The 14,895-nt window shown below is 40.6% G+C and overlaps 1 protein-coding gene across 4 annotated transcripts in view; it reads left to right on the plus strand.

Moving 5' to 3' along the window:
• Nucleotides 1–14,895, plus strand: part of LOC117804740 (high affinity choline transporter 1-like) — a 47,445-nt gene that overhangs the window by 27,735 nt on the left and 4,815 nt on the right. For 2 of the 4 annotated variants that reach the window (XM_034673078.1, XM_034673077.1), the window contains exons 2-8: nt 4,835–5,027; nt 7,540–7,653; nt 7,833–7,988; nt 8,143–8,291; nt 13,230–13,373; nt 13,468–13,621; nt 13,760–13,977. In XM_034673078.1, the coding sequence (XP_034528969.1) occupies nt 4,844–5,027; nt 7,540–7,653; nt 7,833–7,988; nt 8,143–8,291; nt 13,230–13,373; nt 13,468–13,621; nt 13,760–13,977 (1,119 nt within the window). In that variant the 5' untranslated portion in view covers nt 4,835–4,843. Of the gene's footprint in view, nt 1–2,928; nt 3,002–4,834; nt 5,028–7,539; nt 7,654–7,832; nt 7,989–8,142; nt 8,292–13,229; nt 13,374–13,467; nt 13,622–13,759; nt 13,978–14,895 lie in introns of those variants that run through there. The other 2 variants (XM_034673076.1, XM_034673080.1) reach the window with 2 other exon arrangements.

Consider the following 14,895-nt stretch of genomic DNA (forward strand, 5'->3'; position numbering starts at 1 on the left):
TGATGTTACAGGCGGAACACATGCATGTGGCACTTGGTTCCAGTCCCTTAGAGCGCTAAGGGACTCATGTTGAGTGTAAACAGCCAAACAGCTGCTGTCAGTCTGCATTTTGATATAGTACACTGTAGTATATATGTCTAGTGTATAGGGATGCACTGATGTTTTGCCAGTTTGTTCTCAGCCGGTCCTCACTCTTCTCAGTCTCTTTTGTCAGGGTTGAATGTGTTCCTCTGATAACACCCTTGGCCCCAGCTTGCCCCCTCCAGTAAAATTGGTCTAGAACCGCCACTGTTCATGTGTATGTGACTTCCAGCCTCAAGCGGACCCTTGATGAACTGCAGTTTATAACACTTCTGCATTGGATTCATATTTTTAGACTGGAGGTTGCAGCCTGGCACTAACCCATTAAGAAATACATCTTTTTGTCCCTATATCTACAGGGACAAAAGGCCTCACAGATTCTTAGAGAAGCTCACCTGCGTAGTGCGTCTGACAATCCATTTGCATAATGGGTCAGAAAAGCCCTAAGTTGAAAAAAGCTTCCTTAACAATGACTTATAAACCACAGGCTTATGTAAGGTAATACCTTCACACATACCATTATCCACAAAAGGGAAAAATCTGAACCAGACACCAAAAAGTTAAGAGTCTGCACACAAAAGGGATCTGATGGCTTAAACTCTGGCAAGCTTCTGAACAAACAAGGTTTACTCATGTAACAAGTGTGAACAGGTTAAGACCCTTTCTTTGTTGTTGTTTCCTCAAAGTAAGACTCTGAAGAAGCGCAAAAATACATGAAACAGGTTGTAACTTGTGGCTTATGGCTTTCACCAAATCTAAAATAATGGGGAAGAAAAGGAACAAAAAATACAGGCCTGGTGTGAGGTGTGCTTTGAAGCATCTCTCGCTTGTCCAGTAAATTTCCACTTCTGATAACGCAACGGTTAGAGTTGAAATAAGGTTGCGAAACTACTCAGAAACATGTATGGACTGAACGAAAACAATTAAATAAAAAGAGATGGCAAAGAGATGCAAATAGCAGTTTTAAAAACTTCTCAAGGCTGATTGTAAAAAGTACAGGCTGCACTAAATAAAGAACATAAATCTTGATATTGAAGGATACTGGATCCAGTACCAGATCAAAATATTTTTGCTAAGTTTTTGTTGTGGACACATCATAAATTACTTGCTTGTTAACTACTAACTTGCTAACATTACTGACTTGACATCACTGCTGACCACTAACTTGCTCACATTGCTAACTGCTAACCTGATTATGCTGCTGAATACAGCTTGTTTGCATGAACTGCTAGCTTGCTACCATTGCTTCTTACAGCACACATGCAGCCCGAAAGCAACTGCTGAGTGGTTGTGACTTGGGTCCGGCAAGAAAAAAATATTTTACTAACACTGACAAGTTCTTACAAAAATTCATTTCTGCACTTTCAGATGTGTCCAAAACAAAAGATGGTGTTCCTAATCTGCACTTTGTTTTTTTTTTGTTCATATGCACCTTAAAGGTGACATATCATGCAAAATTGACCTTTTAATGGTTCTCTACCTGAAATATGTGTCCCTGGCATGTCTACAAACCCCCAGCGCTCGGAGCTTGTTCAGCCCATAGACTGTATAAAATAATACTGAATCCCCCCTCCGTTTTTCATTACCTGCACAAATGTGTGCTAACAAGGAGCTTAGGAGGGAGGCATGCTAGTTGTAGGCTGTCTTAATAAACACAAAGGTCGGTTTTACTCCCCACGTCTGCAGATTTGAAGATCTAGTGGATGATTTTTATTTATCATGGATAAGTGCTAGCGCTAGTTAGCATAGCCACAAAGCTACATGTTGGTAGCTGTGTATCAAGACACACGTTGACATACTGACAAATAAAACAACAAGAAACACTAAATCTATGACCAATCGTTCAGAAAGGTCCTGCTACAGGCGCCTCTCCGTCAGGATCAGATTCAGAGGGTTGAAGTAACGCGATCTCTGAGCAGCCGTGTATATTCAGCCAACATGTAAACATTAGATCAACGTGCTGGAGAGCCGAGGCACATCCACTTCCGGAGGGGGCGTGGTCAGAGGGAAAACAGAGTGTTCTGAGGAGGACTGAAGAAGAGGACTTTTCAGGCATGCCAAAATCTGATTTCAGATTGTGGAAAGTGTTTTTTTGAGCATAAACTTTAAAGACATGTTTTGGGGACCTCTTAGACCAATATATATTGATGAAAAAAGTGTGATATGTCACCTTTAACATGTGCTTGTATTTACCTGTCAAAATGTGTTGAAGTTATGTGTTTGAAATCTAAAATTTAAAGAAGCAGTATTTCAGCATAGGTTTAGTTTAAGTACTGCTCTTTAAGGTGTTTATTCCCGTTTGGATGTGGCAAACATTCAGTGCGTTAGTTTTTCTTTTAAATGGTTAACTTTGCTCACTGTCTGCTAAAAAATGTTGGGCCCAGCTCATGTCCTTAGTCTGAAAATCTGGCCCGACCAAATAATTGGTTGAATAGCCTTGGGTCTAGGTGATTTATGTTTGGCGATAAAACAAAAAAGATCTCTTGACTATAGCTCACACAAACAAGTTTGGTAATGTAGGTAAATCTGACTCTTAAGTTAAGCAACATTTAAAAAAAGGCAGATACAGGCACTTAACAACACCAACAGTTGCCTATTTGTGCATACACTATAGAGAGAAGTCTAGCTGTCACATAACACAGCATTTCTGCCCTTAAAGTGAATGAAATTCCATTGTTGAGGGATAGCAAATGACTGAATGCTTTAAATAACAAAGTGCCTAAAGAGCAGGAGCAGAATTCAAAAATCTCAATGTTGTAGAGTGGTTTCTCAGATGAGCAGAAAGGGTTAAAACTACACCATGGCTCTCTTATACATGGATAACAAGCTGCCCCTCCTTGTTGTTGAGACACTTGGCTTTGAGGATCTCTGGACATGCTTATAGGCTACCCATTCTCTACGTTATCTGAGGGCAACACAGGTAATTAAATACTTTGAAAATAAATAGAGAGGAATTTTTCCTTTAAGTAACGGTGACATGAATGTATGAATGAAGTAAGTTTTGCTTCTTTAAAAGGATCAGCTTTTACACGTGCTTAACACTGACAAAAGAAAGAGCAGACACCCTTAACCCTCCTGTTATGTTCGTTTCAGGAACAGCAATAATGTTCCTGGGTTAACTTGACCCTGGGCACATTTAAATATCCAAAAGTGTTTTTTTTTATCTCATTATCAACTCCATTACTAACCATTTAAAGCAATATTAGGTGCAATTGTGCTCTTTACTTCTCACAGATCATTGCTAAATGAGAATAACTCACTTGTTTTTATGAAAATTCATTAATGTATATTTGAAAGACTTATATAAATACAATAGTATTTTAATGACATGGATTTTTGTTTATTTATTTTATGAAGTGATGTTGATAAATGAACACAAGACACCTCTTCTGTCACATATTGCCTAGGTTTTTATTCTGCATGTAGCTGGTTTGGAAGTCATATGTTTCCTAAAAGAAGTGCAAATATGTGATATGAACCATTTACATGTTATATGATAATTTCACCTATTGAGCCAAGCAGAAGAAGTTTCATACCGAAAAAAATACTTTGAACAGTATATATATATTTTTTTAACTTTAGAAAGGGTCAATCTGACCCGCAACATAACAGGATGGTTAAATTATCCATGAAACGTTTATTTTTTTTTTAAATAGCCAGGGCATACTGTCAAACTATGTAAACTTCCCAAAGAATCTAACAATCACTGTTAGACATTTTCCTTTGCATAATTGTGTATCTGAATTTTTATTAAAGAAGTACTTATTAGAACATATTTCATCATCAAATTATCAGTCCATACTATAATTAATGTAGAATTCAAAATTGAGTGTTAATGTGCATTTTGTATTTCTAATGTGTTTTCATTTGAATGCACATTTGTCTGTAAATGTATGTGTTTGCATGAGTTGTGTTGCAGTTGCATGCATGAACATGTAGGTTATTTTACAGTACCTCAGCACCACTTTCCTGACTGAAGTCATTATTCTCAGAGAGGTCTGAAATTCCATGAATGTTGAGTCAGGTCACATTTTTAAGTGGGTGGTTTAACAAGGGTTCTGAGCCACAGACAAGATGGTATTTTTTAAAAATTTCCATTCACTATCTAGATTTCTATTCTTCCTTGTATGTGTTTCTGGATGGTTCTTTGAACTACGCAATAGCTTCTCAGCTTCATTCCAGGAGACCGTAACAACACTAGGTAGCTCGTTCAGTGACAGACCTCTTCACCCACGGTGTCTCACAGAGAGATATTGCAGGTTTTTTCTTCCTGCAGTGGTCAGACTCTAGAACCAATAATATATATATATATGTAAGATATGCTTATTTTTACCTTTTTAATTCTAATTGCTAATAACTTTTTAATAAGTGTTACTTTATAGGCTCTTGTTTGCTTTATACTCTTTTGCACTGTCTACTTTGCTGCTGTGACACTTAATTTCTCTGTATGTGGGACAAATAAAGGACTATCTTATCTTATCACTCCTAGTCTTGGTTGCACTGCCTTTCATTACTTATAGAAACAAAGCTCCACTTATCAATGTATTGCAAACTTCACTGTTACAATCTCCTTAAGCTGTTTTACTGTACCAACACTGTGTTTTAGCCAAAGCCCATGTTTTGTGTGCTGTGATTCACAGACAAAAATCAACTTGTTTTTACTATCTGGCCTGAGGCAATGCATGCCCAGTGTCGACTGTGTTATGAAAGGGGAAAAAATTAACATTTTACTGTTTTTGTCCTAACCCCACAGACAGCAAAGATGGCGGTGAATTGGCTAGGACTGTTGTCCATTGGCGTGTTTTACATGATCGTACTGGGCACAGGTATCTGGGCATCCAGGAAGTCCAAACGTGAGGAGAAGAAGTGCACTGGGAACCGCAGTGAAGTTGCAATGGTTGGTGGGCGGAACCTAAACATCTGGGTCAGCATCTTTACTATGACAGGTAGCATTACAAAAATGGTTATGATGACATCTAAGATTATCACAGTCAATTCTGTGGGGCTGATTATGTTATCTGAGTAGTTTGTTAAGGACATTAATTAAAAAGTCAGTGGTGTTGAGGGACTCTTTTCAATATAAGTTGAATAATTTATTTCCTCAATGTACAGTGGGTGGGCATAATAATGTTTCCTCAATCCTGATGTGTGTACATATTTTGTAGTTTTGATATTTTTTCATTATAACATGTTTTGGGTTTAAATCTGCCACCTGCCCACACTGTATTCTCACAGTTAATGTCATACCTACAGTGATGTGAAAAAGTATTTGCCCCCTTCCTGATTTATCATATTATTGCACATTTTTCTCCCTTAAATGTTTCAGATCATCAAACAAATTTTAATATTAGACAAAGATAACCAGAGTAAACATTAAATGCAGTTTTCAAATGATGATTTTATTTATTAGGGAAAAAGTGATGCAAACCCTCCTAGCCCTGTGTGAAAAAGTGTTACCCCCCCCCCCCCCCCCCCCCCCTTGTTAAATCACAAATTAACTGTGATAAAACAGATTTTTTTGGAAAGCTGAGCTCAATTTCACTAGCCACACCCAGGCCTGATTACTGCCAGACCTGTTGAATCAAGAAATCACTTAAATAGAACCTCTCTGACAAAGTGAAGTGGGCTAAAAGCAACACATCATGCCACGATCCAAAGAAATCCCAGAACGGATGAGAAGCAAAGTCATTGACATCTATCAGTCTGGGAAGGGTTACAGAGCCATTTCTAAGGCTTTGGGACTCCAGAGAACCACAGTGAGAGCCATTATCCACAAATGGAGAAGGATTGGAACAGTGGTGAACCTTCCCAGGAGTGTCCGGCCTATACCAAAATTACTCCAATCAATCAATCAATCTTTATTTGTATAGCGCCAAATCACAACAAACGTTATCTCAAGATGCTTTTACAAACATAGGAGGGCTAGACCACTCTATGTCAAATTATGAACAGAGACCCAACTTCAAGACAGGGTAAGACTCAGTCTGACCCCACCTTAATCCATCATGAGCATTGCACATTGCAGTATTTAGCTAGTTACAGCGGCGAGGAAAAACTTCCTTTTAACAGGCAGAAACCTCAGGCAGAACCAGACTCATGTTAGACAGCCATCATGCCTCAACTGAGTTGGGTCTGGAAAGAGGGATAGAGGGGAGTAAGAGAGAGAGGTGATAGTGATGAGACGAGTAGTAGAAGCTGTTGCCGCTGGAGTCCAGATCGTCCACAGCAGGAGGACGTCTACGGCAGCACAGAGGAACCTACGAGACAATGGAGCTCAGGGACTCAGAAAGGTCTATGGTTAGTAACTTTAATGGGACAGGCAGAGTTAAAGTAAGTGATGAAGGGGGGAAGGGGGTGAGCTAGGATCCCAGTGTGTCAGTGAGCCAGTTCCCCCGGCAGTCTAGGCCTATAGCAGCATAACAAAAGCTGGTCCAAGCCTGATCCAGCTCTAACTATAAGCTTTATCAAAAAATAAATTTTTAAGCCTACTCTTAAAAGTAGAGAGGGTGTCTGCCTCCCGGACCCTGACTGGTAGATGATTCCAAAGGAAAGGGGCCTGATAACTGAAGGTTCTACCTCCCATACTACTTTTAGAGATTTTAGGTACAACTAGCAAGCCTGCATGTTGGGAGCGTAGAGTTCTAGAGGGGTAATAGGGCACTATGAGCTCTTTAAGATACGAGGGTGCCTGATTTTTAAGGGCTTTGTAGGTTAAAAGAAGGATTTTAAATTCTATTCTACATTTTATTGGGAGCCAGTGTAGAGAAGCTAACACTGGAGAGATGTGCTCTCTCTTCCTAGTTCTAGTCAATACTCGAGCTGCGGCGTTTTGAACTAGCTGAAGAATCTTAAGAGTCTTATTGGGGCAGCCTGATAAGAGGGAGTTACAGTAATCTAACCTGGAGGTAACAAATGCATGGACTAGTTTTTCTGCGTCGCTCTGAGATAGGATGTGTCAAATTTTAGAAATATTGCGCAAGTGAAAATAGGCTGACCTTGAGATTTGCTGAATTTGGGAGTTGAAGGATAAACCTTGATCAAAAGGGCACAGTGACGACTCATCCAGGTCACAGAAGAACCCACAACCACTTCTAAAGAGCTGCAGGCCTCACTTGTCTCAGTTCAGGTCAGTGTCCATGATTCCATAATAAGAAAGAGATTGGGCAAAAAGAACACAAAGGCTCTTCCAAAACTGCATTTAGTGTTTACTCTGGTTATCTTTGTCTAATGTTAATTTTTTTTGATGATCTGAAACATTTAAGTGAGAAAATGTGCAAAAATATAGGGAAGGGGGCAAATACTTTTTCACAGCACTGTACATGATGACTGTATTGCCTCTGGCTCTAATCTACTGAAGTATTGTGACACATCAAGATCAAGAATTAAGTGTTCTGACTTGTGTTTTGCTGACTAATCTGCATATATGTATAACCATCCTCTGTCCTTCATGTTTCACAGCCACCTGGGTAGGAGGAGGTTATATTTTGGGTAATGCTGAAGTGGTCTACGATCCAAATAAGGGGTTAGTGTGGGCGACTGGACCCATTGCCTTCTCCATAAATATGATAATAGGTGAGTGAGGTCATAAATAACGCTTCATGTGTAACATGCTGATACATACAATGTGATACACTGGGAATGTATAATGCATCCACAGTAGACGTAAATAAAATTGACTATTTTCCCTGTTTACATTGAAATTGTGTTTTGAAGGGCAAATGTTAACAGAAGTGTGTCTTGTGTGACCTTAGGTGCTCTCTTCTTTGTCAAGCCAATCCGGTCAAAGAACTATGTCACCCTCATGGACCCATTTCAGGAGAAATATGGCAACACTGTATCTGCGTTCCTTTTCATTCCCGCACTCGTTGGTGATATCTTGTGGATAGCATGCATTCTTGGTGCACTGGGTAAGTAACAAAGAATAGCATTCCCTCTATCAAGATCAACATAAATTCCGTTGTGAATTGTGCTGCTATTAGATTTTGTTTTTTTTTAGCTGCTTTGTTTGAGTGAGGAGAAATGTGTTAGTGTCTGACTCTGTTTATATGTTTGAGGTTCCAGGAGGAACAGTGAGTGTGGTCATGGACATCTCATCCCCATTGGCTGTGTGCATCTCTGCTGCTGTGGCAATTATCTACACATTAATGGGAGGACTGTACTCGGTGGCCTATACTGATGTCATCCAGCTCAGCCTCATGCTCCTCGGCTTGGTACAATCATTGTTATTTCAAAGCATTTAAATATAGTTGTATTAAATGCTTGTGTGCATATACAAGCAAGGGCAAGTGCAGCCACTCCAGCAGCCTGTTGCACCAGCTGTGCGTTAAGTTGTGTCCTAAGTTAGGGTGTAAAGTTCACCCTAAACCATGCGTTGAAACCAAGCGGCAACCTCTGGTCTCAAACTATGAAGCCCATGCCCCCCAGTTAGTTTGTAACTTAAGTTGTGTTGTTGTTTGGTTTCACCCATAGACTGTATAAAATATGGACATAGTATCCGTGACGTCACCCATCTGTTTCTGAACGCTGTTTTGAAGCCAATCGGCAGCAGCAGCCATATTGCTGCTGTTGAGCCAGTGTAACGTAAAGAGGCGGGCTTTGAGCCTCCTAGCCAACAGCTACAGTGTTCCTGCAGTGAGAGCAGATAGAGAAATGAGCTATCCAGACTACACTTATCTTTTGTACCAGGCTGTAAACATGTTTATTTCTGCTGTACAGATCGTCTTTTTCTCATTCATGTGTATGTGACTTCCGGTACTTCCGGAGCCAGCCTCAAGCGGATCCTCGATGAACTGCAGTTTTTAGCACTTCCCCCATTGGACTCATAATTTTAGACCGGAGGTTGCTTCTTGGTTTCACCACAGAGATGATAGGTTCATGTTAACTAGTAGACTGTAATGTCCAAACTAAACACAACATTGTCGCAGATATGATGTTTACACTTCCAGCAGCCAATCAGAGGAAAGCACCAATTTTGATGCAGTGTTATCTTTCGTGCCTAATCTTCTCAGAACTGACTGACAGCTGAATCAAACTAAAGTAAGGTGATAACTACAGCCTAAAGCCTTAATCTACGGTGTGTGTATAATAACAGTGACATCAAGTGGTAAAATGATCAACTACAGCATTAATACCCAGGAGCGCAAATCTTGGTCATCAGATTTTTCCAAAGGATGTAATCTCTCGCGGATATGCCGACGTAATATAGCTTGGAGAACCCTCTGTATCTCCTCATCCTCCAAATCATCCCACCTTTTAAAACGACACTCCATGGCAGCCGATATACTCTACAAAGGACTTAACACCTACTAGGGGCTAAGTGTAAGAATTACGTTTGAACTTAGGCTAACGCTGGAACTATATCAGCTGGTGCAACGCCCAAAATGTTAGTAGAGTTTAAACTCCATCCTAAATGAGAAATTGCGTTCAAACTAGCCTAAGTTTGAGTTTACACCAAGCGAGCCGGATCCTCCCCTGGTGGTGAAGCTTTCTGCAGTGTGTCTGCCCCCTGGTGGCTGGCTGCAGTATAGGTCAAAAAATCTGTCTCCCCCATTCAAATGAAGCAGTCAAACTTTAAAAAATAAATAAACGTCGTACGAATGTTTCTCCATGCTGTGGTGATATGTGGTTAGTATTTGACTGTTTTGTGTTCAAGGCCTCTTTTTCCTGAAAAGTTTCTTTTTCGTTTCGTTCTTTTTCGAGTTTAAAAAACGAGGTTTTACTTCCGGGTTTCCTTTGATTCACAGCCGCCGTAGAGGGAAACTTCAGAGGACACACAGCGTCTTGTGACGCTACGCTGTAGGGCGGAGCTTGTTACAGTGGCTTCACAGGCTCTGGCTGCACAATGGCGGTGCCCAGGAGAGGGATTTTTTGGCTTCAGAACCGTACAACGGGAAGAGGCGGAGCAACGCTGTTTTATTTACAGTCTATGGTTTACACCCAGTTGGTGCAACAGGCTGCAGATCATTTTAAAGCAGACAATTTATGCACCCTGCAGAGACTCCGTCACGGTGCAACTCTTAAGCAAACCAGTGAATGATCGGAATCTGTAGTGACTCATTTAATAACATTTATCTAACAACCTGACTCAAACCACCACAGCCTGATTTCTTTCAACTACAAAACACTTTAACAAGCTTTGAACAAAAGATGGCTCACACTGTGTTGAGAAGCATTAAACACTGCCTAAAGAAAAGCACAGAGGCTTTATGCCTATATTAAATTGATTACTGCCCCTGATACAGTTACATGCAGAATTAAATTTTTATCATTAACAGTGGCGGGCAAATTTGATTACAGATGTACATTCTGTGCGCCCATCATATGAAATGTTACAATTATCTTGCTTTAAATTCCATCCCAAAAAGAGAAATCTGTACTCCCCAATCAGAAGTTCATCCTGTGGGCCTTGATATTCCATCATGATGTCAAGTCAAATTTATACGTACAGCACATAAAATTAGCTTGTGCCGACTATAACGCCTCCCAGGCAGTGGCTAATAAAACAGCTTACAAAGTCGTAAAAGGTTGAGTTGATCCCAAACGTCTTTAGATTGAAAACTGCTCATACATTTAAAGGGTCATGCTTGAGGGTCAAGCATGCACAACCAGAAGAGACTTCTCAGAGGACCTGAGTAGTCTCTCAGGAGTACAGGGGATTACAAGGTGTGGCAGATAAAGGGAGCTAATCCATGGATTGACTTAAAAAGAAGTAATAACATGTAAGAATTTGCTCTGAAACAATAGGGAGCTAGTGGAGGGAGGAAAGTACAAGGGTGATGTACTCCCACTTATCTTGTGGAATTTTGCACAGGCTGCAGATGTGAGTGGGAGGACTGACTCCCATGTAGAGAAGTTACAGAAGTCCAGGTTAGGTTTTACAAAAGCATGGATGAGTTTTTTGTCATCTCGGTCAGTTAAAACGGATTCATTTAGGAAGGTTTGGAGTTGAAATAATGAAAAAAAAAAGCTTCACACCACTGAGTTCATTTGTTTCTCAAATTTAGAGGAGGAGTCAAAATGTTCCCGATGGTATTTGGCACAGGGTACAACACATGCAGGAATCGAGCCAAGATTGTGGTAAATTAAGCTGGCAGAGTTGAAGGGGTAGGGGAACTACCTAAGCTTTTAGCTTGTGTACCTCTAAAAGGTTTTGTCTTTCATGTCCTGGAAGCAGTCCAGGAGTACTTGTAGAGACGAGCAGCTGTGGCATTTTAGTTGGACAAACAGTGTGTTGGAGTGTAATTGACAAAACAGTGAAGAGATATGTTGTGCTTCTTAATGAGGGGACCCTGAGGCAAAATATGTAAGTAAACAGAGGAGGTGCCAAACTAAAGGATGGATTGCAAATAAAGTTATTAGGACATAATCATGATGCCTAGAGGATGAATCATACTAGGTTCGATTATTCTAAGACTCTTGGTCTGGCACCACAGTAAGGTTGATTGTTGCAGCCTGTGGTTACATTTTTGAAAACTGTTAAATAGTTTGCCAAGGAGTTTAGTGCAGACATCCATTGACAAAGCCAAGCCACAGTGACAGAACATGCGACTAAGAGGTTTTCTGCCAAGCTAGGCTAGTTCCTCCATCCAATCCACTTCCAGCACAACATGATGCAAGGGTATTTGGCTTCTCAAGATTTGCTTGTCAGCTTTTACAATGTGTGCAGAAACATAATCTACTGTCGAGTTTGTATCGTTTAGATTTAATAACGGATTCAGGATATTCCAAAGCTGCAATCTTGATTTTTATGAAAAATGTCATCAACCTGCCTCATGTTGGATAAGCTGTTGTATATGTGATCAGAACAGGATTATATGGAGAGATTTTTGAATAATTTGAGTATCAGATGTACCTGATGTGCCTGATGTAGGACGCATGATAGGCTAATGACCAAGTAGCACTGAAACCAAAGCTATTTATCTAAATCAGAATATATCAGATTTGAGGTCGCAAGTTTTTCACTGATGCAGGCTAAACTAATGACCAAGTATCACCATAACTAAAGCCAATTATGTCAGCAAACTATACAACATGTTTTAAGCTTGCAAAATTCTCAGGGACACAGGCTAGGCCAATGACCAACTAGAACCAAAACTAAGATGTTTTCATGTAGTTTTGCAAATAAAATCAAATGTTTTAAAGGTGACATATCATGCAAAATCAACTTTTTAATGGTTCTCCACCTGAAATATGTGACCCTGGCATGTCTACAAACCCCCCCAAAATGAAAAAAAATCCATTCTGCCCCTGTTCTGATTTCTCCACCTTTCTGTAAATGAGTGCTGAAACGAGCCGTTTCAGTTTTCAGTTTTTTTCATACGTCACAACGACATCCGGTCTGTAACGGAAGTCAGAGCTCTGAGCTTGTTCAGCCCATAGACTGTATAAAATACAACTCAACCCCTCCTCCATTTTTCATTACCTGAACAAATGTGTGCTAACAAGGAGCTTAGGAGGGAGGCATGCTAGTTGTAGGCTGTCTTAATAAACACAAAGGTCGGTTTTACGCCCCACGTCTGCAGATTTGAAGATCTAGCGGATGATTTTTATTTTTCATGGAAAAGTGCTAGCGCTAGTTAGCATAGCCACATAGCTACATGTTCGTAGCTGTGTACCAAGACACACGTCGACATACGGACAAATAAAACAACAAGAAACACTACATTTGTGACCAATCCTTCAGAAAGGTCCTGCTGCAGGCGCCTCTCCATCAGGATCAGATTCTGGATCAAATTCAGAGGGTTGAAGTAACACATCCACTTCCTGAGGGGGCGTGGTCAGAGAGCTCATTCTCATTTAAAGGCACAGACACAGAAAACAGCCTGTTTTGAGCAGGGCTGAAAAAGAGGGGTTTACAGGCAGACCAAAATCTGATTTCAAAGTGTTTGTTGAGCATAAATTTAAAGACATGTCTTTGGGACCTCTTAGACCAATATATTTTGATAAAAAAGAGCATAATATGTCACCTTTAAGAAAACAAATCTCTCAGGGATACAACCTCGGCTAATGACCAACTAGAACCAAAACTAATGCCAGTTCTGTTCGAAAATACAACTTGTGACCATTTTGTTGGATGCATGTTATATGGTTCAAAGCACCAGTAATAGCATACTGTTTAACTCTGTATCCTGTTGTCCTCATTATTTCAGTGGCTCTGTGTGCCCTTTATCTTGACAAGCCCGACCTCTGCCAACTTCACTGTTTCTGCGGTCTCCAGTCTCTACCAGGAGCCATGGCTCGGCAAACTGGAGCTGGAGCAAACGGGCCGCTGGATAGATGACATACTACTCATAGTAAAAGATGAATTTAACAGCTCCCAGTTATAACTCCAATACAATTTTATCATTTCAATTGCAATCAAATCTGTTTTTTTATTCCTTTAAAAAGGCATTTGGAGGGATCTGCTACCAGGCTTTCTACCAGAGAGTCCTGTCCACAGCCACAGATTCCCAAGCCAAGATCACCTGCTATGCTGGTGCAGTATTATGCCCAATTCTTGGCATCCCATCCCTGATCATTGGGGCAGCAGCAGCATCTACCAGTAACTACTTTCTTTTTTTTAACTATTTTGTTTTATTTTCTACAGTTTATGTTTTCTAAACTTTCTGACAAAATCTCTCTAAAGTGAAACCCTATAACTGATGTTCTGGTTTATTTACATGTGCTTAATGTCTGTCAGATTGGAACCAGACCTCCTTTGGTTCACCCAGCCCATACGAGCAGGGTAAATCTGGTATGATTTTGCCTATTGCCCTTCAGCATCTTTGCCCCTTCGTCGTCTCACTGATTGGTATGGGAGCCCTTGCTGCCTCAGTGATGTCATCGGTTGACTCTGCACTTTTGTCTGCTGCCTCCCAACTGGGCCGAAACATCTTCAAGAACATAATCTACAAACAGGTGACACCTCACATTTTCACTATCCATATGGTAGACAGTTGACAGCAAATCTAAAAATGACAAAATAAACTATTACAATTCAAAAACATAGTGTCAAATACGCCACATGAAGTCAAAACAAGCTAATGGATTTACTTAATGTCTCCTACCTTTCACTCAAGTCCCCTTTTTGGCCTTTCAGTCATTTTAAGATCAGCCCAAATACTTATTAGATACATTGTGTGCACAGAATTGCTGAAAAAGAGAACAACACATAACTCTGGCATGTAGTCATGAAGTGGTGCTCTTATCTTGTCCCCATGTCCATGCAGGTCCACATCACAAAAAGCTTCTCAATCACAGACATGTTCTGGCACTATAGGGCTTCTTCCTGATAAGCCCTACTAGGATTTCTCAAAACGTTATATTTTGCTGTTTAACACTAATGCTGGACTCATTGCTAGTTCAGTCAGACAACTCACATTTAAATTGTTTATTGTAGCAGCAAATACATATTCATGTTTGGTGCCCAGGCTCCGGCCTCATCACTCCCTGCAGATAAGTTTACATGCAGACATTGAGGAGTGATGAGCAAAACATACTAAACACCCCCGGAGCCTGCAGGTGGAAGCTGGGGAGGCGGCGGGGAAGAAGAAATATCAGCAATAGGCATGCAGCAGCAGAGGCGTTGACAGGCAGAGGGAGAGATGGGAGATTTTTCCCCAGTTTAAATAGACCGCCAATTTGAGAGGCAGAGGGCAGGATTGGATGATGGTTATGAGAGTGGGACATGTGACGTGTATGGCATTGCAGCTCGAGTTGTCTGGCTGAACTAGCTCGCAGGCGTCGCTCCATTTAAATAAATATGAGAGTTCGGTGTACTGGCAGTTGGAGCTGCAGGACTGCTAACCCAAACACCCATTTAATGTATCAATAAAT

Source organism: Notolabrus celidotus, chromosome 21 (genome assembly GCF_009762535.1).
Source record: "Notolabrus celidotus isolate fNotCel1 chromosome 21, fNotCel1.pri, whole genome shotgun sequence".
Taxonomy (NCBI): domain Eukaryota; kingdom Metazoa; phylum Chordata; class Actinopteri; order Labriformes; family Labridae; genus Notolabrus; species Notolabrus celidotus.